At 40.3% G+C, this 20,646-nt stretch overlaps 1 protein-coding gene across 4 annotated transcripts in view; it reads right to left on the bottom strand.

The window, feature by feature from the left end:
• Positions 1-20,646, bottom strand: part of ANKRD44 (ankyrin repeat domain 44) — a 314,072-nt gene that overhangs the window by 55,011 nt on the left and 238,415 nt on the right. For all 4 annotated transcript variants that reach the window (XM_018061342.1, XM_018061357.1, XM_018061350.1 and 1 more), the window contains exon 16: positions 18,896-19,007. In XM_018061342.1, the coding sequence (XP_017916831.1) occupies positions 18,896-19,007 (112 nt within the window). The remainder of the gene's footprint in view (positions 1-18,895; positions 19,008-20,646) is intronic.

Genomic DNA, 20,646 nt, shown 5'->3' with positions numbered 1-20,646 from the left:
TGAGCTGCTCGGCTCAGCTGGTAAAGAGGGGATTAAAACCAGATGGACCCAATTTGTCTCCTTGAGCCAAGTTCCAAAAAAATATTCCTTTCGCTGAAGTTTAAATTAAACTCATGCCTGACTGCCCCACTCCAGAGTAAATAAACTCCTTTTAAGTCAATTTTTTCCTCTTCTTTTTTTAATGATTTCCTATTTTATTGTTAGTTATCTTGAAGACCATGAGATAGTTAAAAGATCACAAACATATACCCCCAACACACATCTGCATACACATAGGGAAAAAAAGATTGGAATAAAACTGAGCAAAATTTAAACAGGGGTTATTTCTGTATGGGATAGTGGGATTACAATTTTCTTTTTATATTTCTATGATGTTTCCAAAATTTCTACAATTAAGCACATATTGGTTTTACAATCAGAAAACAACCTGGAATAGGGTAATTATACTCCTTTGTCCTTCTGTTCCATTTCCTAACCATAATCACTGCTATCCTTTACATATTAACATGAGTACTTATGCCAAAAAAGGGTAAATAACCATAGATACTAGATCAAGTCAGATCAAAACCTCAACCAGTATAACCTACTTACAGAGTTGGCTGTATAACATGTTGCTAGTGGGTAACACACTAACATGTTATTCAAGAACTACTTTATCAAAGGACTTCTCAAATTCTCTCTTCCACAGTACATATACTCATATTCTGGCAATGGATAGTTAGAAGGATGAAAGAGAACAGAAAAGAGACAACCAGCCAGTTATGAGACATGTTGAAGGTATAAGGCTCAAACCTAGAAAAGGGTCTGAAGTATGCTCTCGCTCAGTGTCCAAAGTTGTATGCAACGTATACATTCAATGAAACACTTCGACAGACTGTTGATATAAGGTACCTGATGTTGGCTTAAGTGAAGCACCAAAAAGCCCTACAATATATGGCACAGATTCACCTAAATTTCATGGTCATCAAAAATTCAACGTGTTTGTTTTGCTATCAATCCTAAGAAAACTCAAATGACTGAATTTATGCATCTCAAAGCAAGAATTGACAACTTCAAAAAAAAAAAGCACCATTTACTTAAGGTTCAAACGCAGAGTCACATCTAACATTAATAGGTATTACCACTGAAAAGAAATACATCCTGCTATAGTCTAGATTCTCAAGCAAAAGATAATGAAATTCCAGTATAAGAACAAACTGAAGAAAAAAATCCCTGTGCCTACCACTCAGTTAATAAGGCTATTTTGATCTAGGTCAATAAGTGAGCAATAAGTTATACCCACACAATGATCCTAGAAGCAGGTAAGTGATCTTGTCCACTAGCTATTTCTACTTTCATGACATTAACAATGGGGAATTCTTGTTTGATTCATAACAGTTTCCTCATGAGTACAAGGCCATATGGACATTCCCATAGCTTTTTTAAAATAACAGTCCTAGTAACTCTGTGGTTAAAACATCACTTACAGGATGCCTTCTGTATACATACTATGGTGACGGGTGTTTTGAGGCCACAGAATATGGAAAAGATACGGGTCCAGGTGACATCCCCTGAGGTAAACGTGAAAATATTGGACCAATGCCTTGAACCAGTACTTCCTCATCAACTCAGTGCCCTTATGCTGGCCTTTATCTGCTTAAGTCTTCCCAACAGAGCAAAATTTATGTCCTATTTCTCATCCCCTCAAGCTTTTGCTGTCTCAAAGATAAGATGCCAGCAGGTAGTAATATTCCCTTTTAGGACATTAATTTTTGGCCTAACTGAAATGTAATACCTGGACTTAGAAGAATAACTTCAGTAGCAAGAATTCTACATAACCAGCAAAAAGATCAACCACGAAACGCAATATAACTAATGATTCAAAAGTTCTTCTCATGCCCCCTTGCAAATATTCTTTCCACAAGTAACCACTATCCTGATCTCTAACAACATAGACTGTTGTCATTTAGTTGCTAAGTAGTGTCTAACTCTTAGCTGGAATCAAGTAGTGTCTAACTCTAAGCTGGAATCAAGATTGCCAGGAGAAATATCAATAACCTCAGATATGCAGATGATACCACCCTTATGGCAGAAAGTGAAGAGGAACTCAAAAGCCTCTTGATGAAAGTGAAAGAGGAAAGTGAAAAAGTTGGCTTAAAGCTCAGCATTCAGAAAACTAAAATCATGGCATCTGGTCCCATCACTTCATGGGAAACAGATGGGGAAACAGTGGAAACAGTGGCAGACTTTATTTTGCGGGGCTCCAAAATCACTGCAGATGGTGACTGCAGCCATGAAATTAAAAGACACTTACTCCTTGGAAGGAAAGTTATGACCAACCTAGATAGCATATTCAAAAGCAGAGACATTACTTTGCCAACAAAGGTCCATCTAATCAAGGCTATGGTTTTTCCATAGCCTTCCCCGGTGGCTCAGATGGTAAAGTGTCTGTCTACAATGCTGGAGACCCGGGTTCGATCCCTGGGTCAGGAAGTTCCCTGGAGAAGGAAAAGGCAACCCACTCCAGTACTTTTGCCTAGAAAATCCCATGGACGGAGGAGCCTGGTGTCCATGGGGTCACAAAGAGTCAGACACAACTGAGCGACTTCACTCACTCAATGGTTTTTCCAATGGTCATATATGGATGTGAGAGTTGGACTGTGAGGAAAGGTGAGTGCTGAAGAATTGATGCTTTTGAACTGTGGTGTTGGAGAAGACTCTTGAGAGTCCCTTGGACTGCAAGGAGATCCAACCAGTCCATTCTAAAGGAGATCAGTCCTGGGTATTCTTTGGAAGGGCTGATGCTGAAGCTGAAACTCCAGTACTTTGGCCACCTCATGCAAAGAGTTGACTCACTGGAAAAGACTCTGATACTGGGAGAGACTGGGGGCAGGAGGAGAAGGGGATGACAGAGGATAAGAAGGCTGGATGGCATCACCAACTCTATGGACATGAGTTTAAGTGAACTCTGGGAGTTGGTGATGGACAGGGAGGCCTGGCGTGCTGTAATTCATGGGGTCACAAAGAGTTGGACGTGACTGAGCAACTGAACTGAACTGAGTGTCTAATTCTTTTGTGATCCCATGGACTGTAGCCTGCCAGGCTCCTCTGTTCATGGGATTTCCCAAGCAAGAATACTGGAATGGGGTGCCACTTACTAAAATCAAATCATTTTCCTAAAACAGAACTACCCTATGATCTGGCCCAGGTTGAGCTAGTGGTAAAGAACCTGCCTGCCAATGCAGGAGACGTAAGAGATGCAGGTTGGATCCCTGGGTGGGGAAGATCCCCTGGTGGAGGGCATGACAATTCATTCCAGTATTCTTGCCTGGAGAATCCCATGGACAGAGGAGCCTGGCTGTCTAAAGTCCATGGGGTCTTTAGCAAAGAGGATATGACTGAAGCGACTTAACGTGCACACGTGCGTGCACTAGACAAAAACCCACAATATCAGAGATGAAGAATTCCTTCCACAGATTCCTCTTCAGACTAAATACAACCATGGAAGAAATAATCAGTGAACTTGAAGAGAGGTCAACAGGAATGATCCAAACATTCAAAACAGTGGAAAAAAAGAGAGAAAGAGAGGAAGAAAAAAGTAACAATCAATAGCTATCAAATAGTCTAACATATGCGTAACTGGAGTTTCAGAAGATGAAACTAGGGGATGCGATAAGACAAAGAATCCTAAAGAAACCACCTATTTTCAACCAAAAACTCTTTCATTTATTGCCTGCATTTTTGGCAGTTCACATCACAGTGTATGCTGAGTCCATTGGGATGGAGCTGGGTCCATTTTATAGTAAGCAGTAACTGGAATAGTGTTTGTTCTCAATAAACATTCAGTGAATTAAAAATGAAACCACCAGGTGATGCCACTGCAGGTGATAGCCCAATTTTTCATTCAATAGTAAAGAATGTTTTCTTTTAAAGCACTATCTGGAAAAATGTCTTGGGATTATAGTTATGCATGTACTAATAATTACCTACTCCTTCATCTCACTTGAACTGCAGGTCTCCAAAGTCACCAAATATTTAAATCAATGTGGCTTAAAGTTAACAGAGAAAAGCACCAGAGTTGAACTGGGAGATTCAGAGAGGTGTTCTCTCTACATTCAGACTGTGAATCTTTTGGATTTTTTTCCAGCATTGTTTATTGCCTTGTGTTCTGCCAATTAAAGCCACTACAGAGAAGGGATACTACACAAGACGAAAAGAAAAAATGAATGATGTTAATGAAAATTAAAGTCGCCTAGATTTGTCAGTTTGCTTAATTTTTCATCTCCAAGTGCATTATTGTGTGTATTAGTCGCTCAGTCATGTTCGAATTTACGCGACCCCAGGGACTGTAGCCCACCTACTCTAGACTGTAGCTCCTATGTCCATGGGATTCTACAGGCAAGAATCCTGGAGTGGATTGCCATGCCCTCTTCCAGGGGATCTTCCCAAAGCAGGGATTGACTGCAGGTGGACGCTACCATCTGAGCTATAAGAGAAGCATTATCAGTTCACTGATAAACCATGAATGCATGAATGCTATCCACAAAGGTTTCGATAATTAGAGAGTCTTTATATAACTCTGTGACATAATGACCACTGTAAGCTGGCATCTAAAACAAAAAGGGATCAGGTCTCCTGGATTTCATACTATTTAATATGTATTAATGGGGTGGGAGGTGGGAGGGAGGGCCAAGAGGGAGGGGACCTATGGCTGATTCACGTTGATATATGGCAGAAACCAACACAATATTCTAAAACAACTATCCTTCAATTAAAAATAAATAAATTTTTAAAAATGTATTCAGTGCCCTATCCATTATCCACCTGTCAACAAAAGTACTCATCTGAGAACTAATTCAGTTGAAGTTCTGCACTGTAAAATATTTGATTGCATTAAGTGACAGACACATTGAAATGATAACAAGTAGTCAACCCTGTAACATATTCAGGGTCAAGGGTGTTACATTTGATCAATTCCACTTGCTGAGCATACCCAGTTCTTTGTGTATTACCAGACAGGCAGTAACATTGCCCTCATGTTTCCATGGTGACTTCTGAGAGCAACTCTTAAATTTAAGAGTTACCTCTTTTAATCAACTATAGTTTTCATCTAGATTATATTCTCAATTTACCCTGAATTATATTATCATTGTGTTAATTTACTTTTTGCCTCAACACAAGGTGAAATTTATTGGCCTAAGGCAAGGGAGGTTTTTATTTGAGAGGTAGGGGTAGGCTGGAAAGGGATGTAAAATCTGAGGGATATGGTAATATAATTAAAAATTAAAGAAAAAGAGAATAATACCAGATTTGAAAACCAAAAAAAATTTGCTAATAATAATAATAATAGTCTATGTAACAGTGTAACAGTGAAAGTACCCTGCTTCAGAAAGCCATTTTGCTTACCTGGTCTTAGTCTCCCCCCTAAAGCTGTGTTAACCATCTCTTCAGACACCATTTTTAATGTTAAATTACAGTGTAAGTTACTCAGAATAAGCATCAATTCACATCTTAGTGATTCCAGTCCAGTCATTAAAATACACAGTTTCAAAGAAAATTTCTACTGATTCAATTAAATCTTGGTGGGATTCTGAAATCTTAGCTAAACACTACAGCCTACTTCTGACTAATGAACATTGAACGATTTGACACAGATTTAAGTAAGTGGGTAAAGAAAGCTGTTATTATTTTAAGCAAAATTAAAACAGATGGGAGAGACTGACACACATATATTCAGATATATGCCTGCCTCATATTTAATCTTTTATGAATGGCTGATCCCAGATGGTATGGGATTCAGAAGCACAGTCTGATATACAGCATCCATTTTCCTATTATTCCTATGTATGATATCAGTTATAACTTTTTTATTTGGTGGATAATGCAAATATCATCAAAAGGAAAGAAACCATCATGAGAACTTCTGATATTCTGAAAACAACGTGCTGGTCGATTGGTCTAACCAAGTCCAAAGATCCAGCTACATTCTCCATCATTCAACTCATTTCAGGTTTGGTACTACTATTCCACATTCACGCAAATGGTGGTTGGGTGGGTGATAAGACAAGGTATCTAGAGACAAACACAGCAAACACATTATGTCGACAAGTATCGGTCAATCTCTCATTAAGCACTGAACCTGTAAAAGGGGTACACCCCATCCCGAGCTCTCACAGCATGGCACCTGCACCTCATCTGGAAGATCACATTTTATGTGGATAATGATAAAAACAAGAGAAATACAAAGTTCTAACAGATCAGCAACACAGCTGAGTTTGAACTGCACAGGGTCCAGTAACACGTGGATTTTTTTTCCACTAAACACACACCACAGAACTACACGATCTGCAGCACTGGTCGGATCCTCAAATTTGGGGAGAAAAGGCTATCAAGTTATAGTGTGTGCTGTGCTCAGTCTCGTCTGACTCTGCAATCCCATAGACTGTAGCCCGCCAGGCTCCCCTTCCCATGGAATTCTCCAGACAAGAATACTGGAGTGGGTTGTCATTTCCTTCTTCAAGGGATCCCAACCCAGGCATCAAACCCCTGTCTCCAGCATTGCAGGTGGATTCTTCACCCACTGAGCCACCAGGGATGCTCTCAGGCGATACTAAATGTCTTCCCAGTGATCAAGTGAAAGTTATTGTTTACTATTGACAAAACTACTTCTCCAAGTACAGTATGGCCCACAGAATTTAAATCCAGTAATGCTACCATTTAGATTATAGGGATCTGTTCATAAGAGAAAATAAATCTTAGTTATCACTGAGTGATACGGTTTTTCTCAATACTCCTTTCAGCTGTTACAAATGAACAGGCCCCTACTTGTCTTTGGAATCTCAGAAGGGCTCTTTGTTGTTGGTTGAGTATTGTCACCCCATGACCCTGGAGGCACAGGTGTGTATGTGAACGACTGGTCTGATTTAAAAATGCTCAGGCCTCTGCATTTTCTGTGATTGAATGAGGATCAAGAAGGGACGAGATCATCAGAGTGACCTGGTATAGACTTCACAAGCGAGGAGTCCTTGGCAGCTGCCAAGGATAAAGCATCTTTGGAGAAACAGTCTTGCTGGGAAGTTGCTCCCCCTCACCCCTGCTCAGTCCACCCCCAGCTGGGAAGGGTCATCCCTGGCAGCTGTTATCATAAGGAGAGGGAGGCCGAGCTGACAGCAGCTGTTACAAAGATAATGAACAGAAATTCCAGGAAGAGGGCTAGGCCCAAGTTAGAGTGCTTTCATGAAAATACATGAAGTCCAGGGGTTGGTGTTGTGGACGGCCAATAAGGATACTTCAGAACTATAGCTGGGGTGGCTTTACTCCTCACAGGGTAGGAAATACTGTAAGGTGGCTCTGCTCTCCTGACAAAAGAAGAAAATGCAAACTGCTGGTCAAGACGAGGCTTCCCAGGGAAACGGATGATGCAGACATAACCATTACTGGAATTGTCTGAGGTCCTCCTGCTTCCCTTTGACAAAGCCAGAAGACTGCTCATCTCAGTGATACTTTTGTTTGGACATCACTGTCTTGGTGGATGTGAATTCAGATGCTCTGAGACAGCTTTGTCTTTTAAAGTCTGGAGCTTGCCAGTTCTCCAGACAGAAGAGCATATGGTTAAGAGTTTGGAATTTAGAGTCAGATAAACATGGATTTGAGTCCTTCTATATCACACCAGCTGTAAAACCCAGAGCATGTTACTCCCTTTCTTTGTACTTTACAATACTCACTTGTGAAATATGATTAAAAGCAGGAGTTATCTCACAGAGCTGTTGTGAGAATTAAATGAGATGACAGGTACAGGGCCTAGCCCGATATTCTTACAATAAACATTCATTATTATGACTTTATTAAGAATAGGCATGGTTCTTACACTTGTACCCCAGGAAAAAAGGCTCTGAAAGAGAATTAGGGTTTTGTTTTGTGTGAGGGACTGATTCTTTTAAGGACTGAGAGTCTGCTGACATATGTTGATCAAAGTTCCATGAAATTTGGTGCCATAAAGTTCAGAACCCACATAGGTTCCAGAAGGACCTCTGGATGGAGGTGTCTAGAAGGTCATCTGACAGATGAGCCTGGACTTTGGGAGAGGATTGAGGTTAGAGATAGAAAATTGCACATTTCCTCCAGGGAAACGTGAGTGTGCAACTGAGTAGGCTGGGCTATGCAATGCATCCATGTTTACTGTGTTCTGAATAGGGTGTTGTAAGAGCTGGTGTAGTTTAAATGTTGAAAAATTTAGCATTCACAGTGGTCATGGTTAAAGCTGGTTCTTAGATTACACACACAGATAACTCAACTAGGGGCTTACTCAAAGACCATGTTTAACCAGAGGCTGGCTTCTCATGTGGGTTGTTCTAACACTTCTTCCCAGCTTCTCTCCACTGCTACTTATGTTTGGGGAATGCAAATTGATATTAATATCAGAAATGTAAAATAATCAAAAGCTAAATTTTCTGCAGAAAAAAATGCTATCTTTTTTTCTGATAAGGTCAACCAAAGTTACAATGCTACTAAAAGGGGAAATCTGAATTTGGTCTGGCTCTTGGTGCTGTACACTGGGCCAGTCTACTGAACTACAGAAAAGTCAAGTGGCAATGTCTTTGTCATATTTTCATTCAGTTCAACATAGTTTAGGGGATTTGCCTTGAGATGTTATCTTTGACCTCTGGATTATTTAGAAGCCTGTTGTTTAACTGTCAAGTATTGGAGATTTTCCTGGTATCTTTCTGTTACTGATTTTTAGTTTTACTTCACTGTGGCAGGAGAATACACTCTATAGGTTTCCAATTCTTTCACTTTTATTGAGGTTTGTTTTATGGTTCAGGATATCACGGACACTTTAAAAAAGAGTATGCATTTTGTTGTCCGGTAGAATGGTTTATAAATGTTGATTGGATCACCTTGGCTGATGATATTACTGAGTTTTTCTATATGCTTGATGATTCTCTATCTGCTGCTACTGCTACCGCTGCTAAGTCGCTTCAGTCGTGTCCGACTTTGTGCGACCCCATAGACGGCCTCCTACCAGGCTCCTCTGTCCCTGGGATTCTCCAGGCAAGAACAATGGAGTGGGTTGCCATTTCCTTCTTCAAATCAATTGTTAAGAGAGAGGGGCTAAAGTCTCCAATTATAATTATGGATTTCTATGTATCTTTTCATTTCTGTAAGTTTCTGCTTCACATAGTATGTCTGTTGTTTACTGTACATGCATTTAGGGCACTTTCCTTGCATGAGTTCCACTCTTTATTGAGCTGCTTATCTTGATATTCTTTTCCTTGGACTCTGGTAGCAGCTGAACTGCCTTCCTACCCTCCTCAGGCCTGCCTAATGGGTCTGTAACTACATAGGAGGAAAAGGAGGAAGAGGGGGAGGAAGAGGGAGGATCAGTATAGCTTTGTGGATTTTGAAGAAAAAAATAATAAAGGAGAGGTTGGAATAAAAACTTGGAGTTGGTTTTGGGAAGCAATCAAATCTAAAGAAAAGGTCAAGCCACAGAAAAATACAATTTCATTTTCTCTCTCACCTGTGGATTCTATGAAATACCCTCCTAACAGGATAGTCACCACAAAACTTACAAACTAGCAATTAAGTTTCATCACTAAGTCAAGCTCGATCATTTATAACTGCAATTAATTTGTTCAACAATTTGGTACCTGATAAATGCTTGGCATTACTAGAATCTATGTCTTATAAACCTGGTATTTAAATTCACATATACTTGAAGGGTAATAGTTTCTTTTTCTTTGGATTTCAGTGGTAATCTTTCCTAAAACAATGACTCTTAAGCCTATGACTTTGTGTTGAACCAGTGAGTCATGGGGTATAATCAAACAATAACTTTTTCCTCCCTTTCCTATACCTGGTATAATCTTTATGAGGTTACTTCTTTTCCTGCCACCTCAGATAAAATCTCCAACAAATAATAAAAAGTTCTCTGGGCACTTTAGTCTCAAACATAACTTCAGGTCAGCAAACTAAAATGTCTGTTCCCATGTATAGTAACAAACACTGGGTGGTGTATAATGCAAAGCTTCTTTCCGCCTCCCCTAGTGGGGAAGGGACAAGACCAACTTCTCTCTTTCCAGAAGAGACTATGGCTTCTCTTCGTCCATCCCCCTCTTGGCCGCTTCTGCATCCCCCAGGACTGAAGAGAAGAGGGAAAAGCAGGACACGGAGGGGACAGGGACAATGGTCTTACTGCTGGCACCCTTCTGGCAGTGATCCTCTGACTGGGTCAGATCTTTAAAACTGTCTCCTGGATGCTTACTCAGGTTCTCCAACAATTTCCCAACTTCCCTGGGTGAGAGCCCCTCTTTGCTGGTAGCTCACATTTTCCTCTCCATCCAGGCACCCTACATCTCCCCACACTTACAGGCAGCCCTCTTGAGAAGCATCCAGCAGAACTCCAGGCCAGCTCTGGCCCCTGGCTCACATTTGGACATGGGAAACATACTCTCTTGACCTGTCACTGGTGGGGGTAGAGTATTTCTCAATCACAGGCCTCTTTATTTAACTTCCCAGCAAGCAAGCTTAAACCAGAGCCATTCAGTCCTCTTTAGATTCATCACATGCCAGTCCACTCAGCCCTTTACACTGTGTGGGATACATATCAGATATCCAAGCAATCTCCGTGAAACTTCTTTGGCTGGGCTTGGGATCAGGAAAAAGGATACTTTCTCTCATGCTGTAGGGTCAGGGGAGTAGTGGGGAGATCTGAAGCACAACTATCTGCTCTCGGACCTTCAACCTCTTCAAGGGGCCATGGGGCACAAACTACTATCTGACTTTGAAATGTGGGGGCAATGGTTCCACTGTTCTGAGTTCTTGACTGAAGGTGGAATTTGAAATTGTTCATATTAATACATCCTATGGAATGTTTCTTTCATCGGTTGCCAAATTCATTCATGGTAAAGCCAAAATTTTTTCTTTTTTTGCTCTATTACATAGAAATAAGTGGAACATTCTGTCACAGTTACTGCCTACTTCGATGTTCTGAACACGGACTCATATCCAAATTCTGATTCAAAATTTGTGGCTTATATTTTTATTCATAGCAGTAAGGAGGCTGCCAACAGCATCAAAATATCTGTGCCCACCCTTCTGCTCCCTCCCTTAAAAAGAGTTCCCTGTACGATTTTATGTTCCTCTTCAACTGAATTAACTAGAAGGAAATACAAGACCAGCATTGTTGAAGTTTTCACTGCCCATTGGAAGTCTGCCTGCTGGAAGGTCATGTACACCCTCAGGTCCATCTCTTAGCAGTACTTCTGGGGACAGAAAAAAACCATCACAGACTGGATTGGGGCTGGGGTTCAAGTCACTGGGTTTTCATCATGTCCTCAGCTGACTGTTAAGTAGCTCTCTTTTTTATTTAACCCCTCTTTTCTATCCTGCTTTCTTAGTCTTGAAAAGCTTAATTAGTCACTGCCAGTGTAAGTACTGGAGAAGGAAATGGCAACTCACTCCAGTGTTCTTGCCTGGAGAATCCCAGGGATCGGGGAGCCTGGTGGGCTTCCATCTATGGGGTCGCAGAGAGTCGGAGACAACTGAAGCAACTTAGCAGCAGTGTAAGCACATCCTATACAGAGCCAAGTGCTAACAGTTTACTGAAACCCTGTGATAAATACAAGACACACTTAAAAGCAGCATCATTTTAGTGTTTTGTTGCCCAAGGTACAATTACCTCCAGAGAATCCCAGAAACTCCTAGAATATACATGCAGGGGCATCTGTTGCCCCTGTATACTCTTAAAGTTGAAGTTCAAATTAGCTCACAACAGTGAAAGAGGGAGAAGGTCCCAAGCCAAATTCCAAGTAGAATCTTGGACTGAATTTAGTCCGAAGCCTGGCGTTTTCAAACAATCTCTCTAAATTTGTGTAGATAATTGATGTAATTATATAGGTACATATATTCTTCCATCTCAGTAACAAAGCCACAGAAGTCTTTGTTTCGCAGACAAATCTTCAACGTTACAAAAGAGAAACAGGATGCCCATATAAACTCACAAATTCCAAATAGGGGCATGACTCTGATTTTTCTCTCCAGAGTCGGTAAGAACACATTCCAGATAAAGAAAAAGGGAGGCGCAGGGCTCTCCTTTGCCAACTCCCTTCCTCCATTCAAACATAAGTTTTATTCAGACACAAGATGCTTTCCTAGCCAAGTCTCCATACCACTTTGATATTTTGATCCCAACTGAATATGACTGATCACAGCTCTCAGCATACATTTGTGGGCAAATTTTTGCTTGCACACACAGTACATATATCTTTGATCAAGACCAGCTGAAAACACTGGCCTAAGTAGGCAGGCTTGGCAGAACACTGAACCTTGGCTATTCTATTAAGGCTAAGGGTTCACCCTACTTTCTAGAAGTACTTTGCTCATGGAATGAATTCAATATAACTTTCTATAAGGAAAATAGAATGAAAACAACTAAAATAATTTCTGTTCCTTTTTGATTACAGCAAAACAGACTGAACACAAAGTATGGTTTACAAACTCAAGCTTATGATCATACACATGAACCATAAACCATGAATGCCAAGCAAACACAAAGTTAAGTGTCAGAGTCAAATAAAATATGCATGAAATTTAATGATATGAATTTAATGATATGCATAATCACAGAAACTGCTCTCTGGGAAGACAGGCAAAAGAGAAATTTTACCAACTTCACAAATCAGCTGACTCTGATGGCCACCCATCCTTTTTAATCCTACTCCATCTCCAAAGGACAAAGGCCCTACTAGGGAAGGCCCAGGACCACAAATACTCATTTACTCTCTCCACTCCTTCCACAGGCCGCAAACACAGGCTAGGAAGTGTGACCTAAAGAAAGGCCTCCCTGCAACTCCCTGGTGCTCCAATGCTTACAACTCCACACTCCCACTGGAGGGGGCACAGGTTTGATCCCTCGTTGGGGAGCTAAGACCCTGCAAGTCTTCTGGCATGGCCAAGGAGGGAAAAAAACCCAAACAAACGAAAAGAAAGATCTCCCTGCATAATTCTTGCTCAGAGGCTCAAAGAAGCCATTAAGAGCTTCCTGAAACATGTCTTTCCTCGTCATAATTCTAGCATCTAACACAGCAGATTCAACTTGTAAAACAGATAATCTCCCAGGTGCTTGTGTCATGAGACAAGGGAGAAAAGAGGCATGGCGGTGGTGAGTCTTAGAAATGTACCTCCTAGGGAATGCTAGTTAAGTGGCTTGCTTTCCTAACATCTAGAACTCAAAGAAATGGGAGCTTTACGGAATATGAAGGCATCTTGCTAGTGAGAAAGTTAAAGTTAGAAAAGATGTCCTTCAAAAAGTCCACTTATTGTTCAAAAATAGGCCTTACTTTCATCACAAGGAAAAACACATTTTCCTTCTTTCTTATCTATATGAGATGATGGATGTTAACTAAGTTTATTATGGTATTCATTTCACCACATATGTAAGTCAACTCACTATGCTGTATACACTAAAACATACCGTGCTGCATGTCAAGTAGGTATACAATTGCCAAAAATCATTATCACTTTGCAAATCACATAGTGTTGATCTAATGAAGGAGATAATTTCATTATCATATAGAACATGTGAAACTTTCTGTAGACAGAAAATCTTTTCACTGGATAACAGAAACAATGGCCCTGAAATGACTTCCTGAAAAATGAAAATAACGTGCAATATATTATTTACATAGAAACGAGGTGTTACAGGGTAATCATTCTCCAAGTTACTACATAATGAGATTAAAGATGAACTCATCAAAGTACTTTTCAGTTCAGTTCAGTTGCTCAGTCATGTCCAACTCTGCAACCCCATGGACCACAAGCACTCCAGGCCTCCCTATCCATCAACAACTCCGGGAGCCTACCCAAACTCATGTCCATTGAGTCGGTGATGCCTTCCAACCATCTCATCCTCTGTCGTCCCCTTCTCTTCCTGCCCTCAATCGTTCCCAGCATCAGGGTCTTTTGCAATGAGTCAGCTCTTCGCATCAGGTGGCCAGAGTATTGGAGTTTCAGCCTCAACATCAGTCTTTCCAATGAACACTCAGGACTGATCTCCTTTAGGATGGACTGGTTAGATCTCCTTGCAGTCCAAGGGACTCTCAAGAGTCTTCTCCAACACCACAGTTCAAAAGCATCAATTCTTTGGCACTCAGCTTTCTTTATAGTACAACTCTCACATCCATAAATGACCACTGGAAAAACCATAGCCTTTACTAGATGGACCTTTGTTGGCAAAATAATGTCCTGCTTTTGAATATGCTGTCTTGGTTGGTCATAACTTTCCTTCCAAGGAGTAAGCATCTTTTAATTTCATGGCTGCAATCAACATCTGCAGTGATTTTGGAGCCCAGAAAATAGTCAGTCACTGTTTCCACTGTTTCACCACCTATTTGCCATGAAGTGACGGGACCAGATGCCATGATCTTCACTTTCTAAATGTTGAGCTTTAAGCCAACTTTTTCACTCTCCTCTTTCACTTTCATCAAAAGGTTCTTTAGTTATTCTTCACTTTCTGTCATAAGGGTGGTGTCATCTGCATATCTGAGGTGATTGATATTTCTCCCAGCAATCTTGATTCCACCTTGTGCTTCATCCAGCCCAGCATTTCTCACGATGTACTCTGCATATAAGTTAAATAAGCAGGGTGACAATATACAGCCTGACATACTCCTTTTCCTATTTGGAACCAGTCGGTTGTTCCATGCCCAGTTCTAACTGTTGCTTCCTGACCTGCGTACAGATTTCTCAAGAGGCAGGTTAGGTGGTCTTGTATTCCCATCTCTTGAAGAATTTTCCAGTTTGTTGTGATCCACACAATCAAAGGCTTTGGCATAGTCAATAAAGCAGAAATGGATGTTTTTTTTGGAATCTCTTGCTTTTTTGATGATCCAGTGGATGTTGGCAATTTGATCTCTGGTTCCTCTGCCTTTTCTAAAACCAGCTTGAACATCTGGAAGTTCATGGTTCACGTTTTGGCTTAGAGAATTTTGAGCATTACTTTACCAGTGTGTGAGATGAGTGCAACTGTGCAATAGTTTGAGCATTCTTTAGCATTGCCTTTCTTTGGGACTGGAATGAAAACCGACCTTTTCTAGTCCTGTGGCCACTGCTGAGTTTTCCAAATTTGCTGGCATATTGAGTGCAGCACTTTCACAGCATCATCTTTTAGGATTTGAAATAACTCAATAATACCTGGAATTCCATCACTTCCACTTGCTTTGTTTGTAGTGATGTTTTCTAAGGCCCACTTGACTTCACATTCCAGGATGTCTGGCTCTAGGTGAGTGATCACACCATCGTGATTATCTTGGTCATGAAGATCTTTGTTTTGTACAGTTCTTCTGTGTATTCTTGCCACCTCTTTTTAATATCTTCTGCTTCTGTTAAGTTCATACCATCTCTGTCCTTTATTGAGCCCATCTTTGCATGAAATGTTACCTTGGTATCTCTAATTTTCTTTTTCTAGCCTTTCCCATTCCACCATTTTCCCCTATTTCTTTGCACTGATCACTAAGAAAGGCTTTCTTATCTCTTCTTGTTATTCTTTGGAACTCTGCATTCAAATGAGTATATCTTTCCTTTTCTCCTTTGCTTTTCGCTTCTCTTCTTTTCACAGCTATTTTTAAGACCTCCTCAGACAGCCATTTTGCTTTTTTGCATTTCTTTTTCATGGGGAAGGTCTTGATCCCTGTCTCCTGTACAATGTAACGAACCTCCGTCCATAGTTCTTTAAAATAGCACAAAGTACTTTAAAATAGCACAAACTATCAAGATTATAATAACAAACTCTGAAATAAAAGTTCATATGTCCAACAATGACAGATGGTTTTCATAGAGAAAAGCAATGAAAGACAGCTATGTGTTAAGCACACTTTGGAATGCAGGTTCATATGAATAGTTACAGTAGTAAACATTTATTCTGCCACTGATTAACATACACACACACTTTGTGAGGAGGCTTTCTTTTGTGGGATCTAAAAAATCCTATTTGCTGACAGGTCTAGATCAACTTCTAAGACTGGTATTAGAAGGAAGAAGTGATACTGCCTTAAGTCCTACCAAGATTTTGCCCTATGTCAAAAAGCCTTGGGTGGTAGTAGAGCTTTGACCAACAATGTGGTAAAAAATAAATAAATAAAAAATTTTTAAAATCAAGGTTCCTGATCATGGCCCCACTTTCTCCACTGATCAGAGCTATGACTTTGGACAACCCAGTAAATCCCCCTATGATACTGCAAATCACAGTTTGCTCACTACAGCCATGAAATTAAAAGACGCTTACTCCTTGGAAGAAAAGTTATGACCAACCTAGATAGCATATTCAAAAGCAGAGACATTACTTTGCCAACAAAGGTCCGTCTAGTCAAGGCTATGGTTTTTCCAGTGGTCATGTATGGATGCGAGAGTTGGACTGTGAAGAAAGCTGAGGGCTGAAGAATTGATTCTTTTGAACTGTGATGCTGGAGAAGACTCTTGAGAGTCCCTTGGACTGCAAGGAGATCCAACTGGTCCATTCTGAAGGAGATCAGCCCTGGATGTTCTTTGGAAGGACTGATGCTAAAGCTGAAACTCCAGTACTTTGGCCACCTCACGCAAAGAGTTGACTCATTGGAAAAGACTCTGATGCTGGGAGGGATTAGGGGCAGGAGGAGAAGGGGACGACAGAGGATGAGATGGCTGGATGGCATCACAGACTTGGACATGAGTTTGAGTGAACTCCAGGAAACGGTGATAGACAGGGAGGCCTGGCGTGCTGTGATTCATGGGGTCGCAAAGAGTCGGACATGACTGAGCGACTGAACTGAACTGAAGATAAGAGACTTCCCCTTGGCCACTTAGGATTCTACTCTAAATTCAATTTAATTTAGAAATTAATCGAAATCACTGGCTTCCTACATCTTCCTATGGAACTGGGTGGTTTTAAAATACGTCCACAAATTCTCTGATACTCCTCCCTTTGGAAGGTGGAGTCAAGGATTCACCTCTCCGGATTTTGTGACTATGGCAATGAACAGATGCAACAAAACATGAACTTCAAGGCTAAACCATTAAAAGCAATATGGTCTCTTCCTTTCACTTGCTAGAACTCTTGCTCACAGTCTCTTCTAGGGCAGACGCCTTGGGCAACGTGAGCACCATATAAAACATCCACTTGTTCTGGAAACACCATGCTAGAGAAAACCACACAGAGAGAGAGAAAGGCCAAGAAATGTCAACAATTTGAACCTTCCTACCCAGATGATTGACAAGTGAGAAAAGAAGCCTTTGAAATTATGCCAGCCCCAGACACCACCTGTAACCTCACAGGATATTAACTAGAACTGCTCAGCTAAGTCACATGTGAATTCCTGACAGAGATAATAAGTGATAAATGTTGTTTTAAGCCACTAACTTTTTAGGGTGATTTGTTATGCAGACACAGTAACTGGAAAAGGAATAATGATAGAATTAAACTGGAGACAAAGAAAAAATGCCACCTCCAAAGTTAAGCAAGGAAATCTTTAGCATCCACAAGAACCCCAGAAAAAGAAGATTTGGAAGTCTGCAGGAATGATGAAGACAGGTAAAATTCACCAATAAATAACACAGAAGTCAACAGTAGAATAATCACCTCTCCATTTCCAAACTGGGTGGTCTTCATGAACACTTTCCCACAATCACAGTTAACAGAAATGTAGTAAGAATGACTCTTAAGAGGAACCATTTGAAACCAGCAGCAAGGCCAAAGGTAAAGGAGCTTGCTGTGGCATCTTTGAGTCATTTCCATGTAGGAGCTCACACTATTGCTCTCAGGCTTTCTGCCTTATGCCTTTCTCAATAAACCGCGCAGTTGATGAGGGGCAAGTATTTCCCTAAACATATTTCAAATAACTCTGAAAAGTAGAACTTCTCCTTCAAAAGAACAAGGAAAAGAGATGGAGTCCAGTAAGGAAGGTGACACCTATCACTGGATCAGAAAGTGAATCTGGGATATCCCATGTTTCCTGGTGAGGCTGAACCAAGGGTGATGATCAGAAGATGCCAAATGGTAGCCTGCAGGCAGGATTCAGCCACAAACACCTATTTTTTCTTTCTAGCCCACCCAGTGTTTTCAAAACAGGAAATTCCACATAAAAAGCCTAGATTTGTAGTTTCTCCTGAAACATGGGAATTCTAGCAAACCTGGGTTTGCAGTACCACCTGGCTTCCATCAGCTACTGCTGACTAGCTGTTTCTCCCCTTAAACAGACCTTCCCTCTTTATTTGCCACATTTCCCACCACCCGCTATTATTCCATACATGGGTTCACTTCACTTGTTTATTTTATATTTTTGTCCCTGTAGACATCTGAGTTTGCATCTGGTAACCTATACCAACAGAGGAATTTCAGACTCCAAATCAAGTGTTTCTTGATCACTATAGGTTTGAAATGTGGGCTGGTTTAAAAATTCCAGTAAATTCTGCTGTTACACTCTTGCCAGTTTCTTTCCCTAAACTATAGATGTGGGACTATGACAAACCCACGTGCCTAATGGTTATGTAAGTCATCTTATGACACTGTTATCAAATACTGGGGTGCTAAGCGTGATTCTGGAAATATATACTAAGCTTCTTTGATACATCCAAATTATCTTCAAAATAGAAACTATGTCTGTACCAGAGTCTAACATTCCTAGTACAAGTTAATGCGGAAAAGAATCAATTGTTAGCTAGCTCTGAGATTAGAATGGGGATAAATGGAACAAAGAGTGCTACATATTATGAAGGGAAACAATTTAATCACTTGCCAAAAAATTGCCTGACCAATTTAATCCAGGTGATTTCTAGTGGGGGCTGAATTAGGCAGTAAGGGTCTTTGTTGAGAGAGTCAGACCAGCATTTTCAGGCACGGGTGTATGTGTGTGTATGTTAGAGAAAACAAATCAAAACAGCTCACCAGTTCCAGACACTGTCTGTGGCCATAGGCAGCAGCATAATGTATGCTACTGTAGCCTTCTTTGTCCCGGATAGATGGATTTGCATCATGTTGAAGCAGAAATTCTAGACATCTGTAAGTATAAAGACGAGATGTTATTTCAGAAAACATCCCTAGACCAAAAGGGATAATCAATATTAATGTTCTCCTACTGTGAATGTGCCACAAAGAGCTTTGTGAATTGAAGTGTTTCTTTAAAGATTCTACAGCAATTAGGGTTTATATATTGGATGTTTTATGTGTATTTTGTGCATCTATCTTTATCTCAGCTTAAAATAGCCATTCTAGAATTCAGGAAAGGCTTTAGGAACTAGAAGTGAAAGTTGCTCAGTCGTGTCTGACTCTTTGTGACCCCATGGACTATACAGTCCTTGGAGTTCTCCAGGCCAGAATACTGGAATGGGTTGCTGTTCCCTTCTCCAGGGGATTTTCCAAACCCAGGGATGGAAGCTGAGTCTCCCAAATTATAGGCAGATTCTTTGCCTGCTGAGCCGCCAGGGAAGCCTAGGAACTAGAGGGAGGAACTTAGGAACTAGAGGATAATTAAATATTTTTCCCCTTTTCATCTTAGGATACAGGACCAGCTTGTCATCATCATTACTAAATAATAAGTTTTAGAGCTCTGTGTTCAAAAGATAAGTTTTCAGCTTAATAAAGAAGCAGTCAAGGCATTGCAAAGGGATAAACCTCAAGAGGTGGGTTTATTTTTTAACCTTGCTATTGGAGATTCTGAGATCAAAAGGTTGGAAAATGAACATTTAAAAGACTAAGAAAACAATAACAGAAAAGAATCTAAGAATAGCTAAATCATAAAAAGACATAAGGACTGGGCCAACACTTTAAAAATATAAAAGATGAATTCAGTCACCACCTCTGAAGAAAGAGGCTGACACTGTACCACTAGGAACACAGACTAGAGTAAAATGATAAATAATAAATTTTAAAAGCCTTTTCTGACACAGTTGTAACTTTTCTGGAAAAAAAAAAATCTTTGGAATAGGTCAGACGAAGGAGTGTGGTACTGCTTTTGCTGAAGAGCCAGGACACGAGGGACTTGATGTGTTCTACTCAGGGCCTGCTGCAAATGGGACAGCCCTGCTGGTCAAAGAGGGAAGAGCCAGACAGGGAGCACCGCGATATATTATTTAATCAGCTATATTTCTTGACACAGGGACAAACATGTCCTTTACAAGGCCAGGCTTGTTCAAATTCATACTCAAATCAAAATCGTAAGATTTTAAATAGAAGCTTGTATATTAAATAAGACCTCCCAATAGAAAATTTCTATACTTTACTCAGAAACCTTAAAATGACATTATCTATCTTTCAGTATAAGGCAAAAGGAGTAAATAAATCACACACAGAGACAGATATTAAAACAGACATTTTAATTTTTAGAAAACCTGATGAAAGAGAAATTTTTAAAACTAAGTACCTACATGACACATGGTTCATCCATAAAATGCTCTGTAATAAATCAAACTATTATTGGAGACTTGATATATCATGATGTATTTGCTGATTTGTACCTTAAAAGGAAGTCTTTTTTTTTTAATTTTCATAATGAAATGCCCATAGACTGAATCCCAGGTGTGACTCATTTTAAACTGAATTTGGCTCTTGAAATAAAATCACTCAATAGGGATAGCTTTCTTGTGGACACACAATCCCCAGCTTCTGAAAGGATTATATTCTAAAAAAATCAGTTGATA

This window comes from Capra hircus, chromosome 2 (genome assembly GCF_001704415.2).
Source record: "Capra hircus breed San Clemente chromosome 2, ASM170441v1, whole genome shotgun sequence".
Classification (NCBI taxonomy): Eukaryota; Metazoa; Chordata; class Mammalia; order Artiodactyla; family Bovidae; genus Capra; species Capra hircus.
This window is presented reverse-complemented; position numbering and strand designations above follow the sequence as displayed.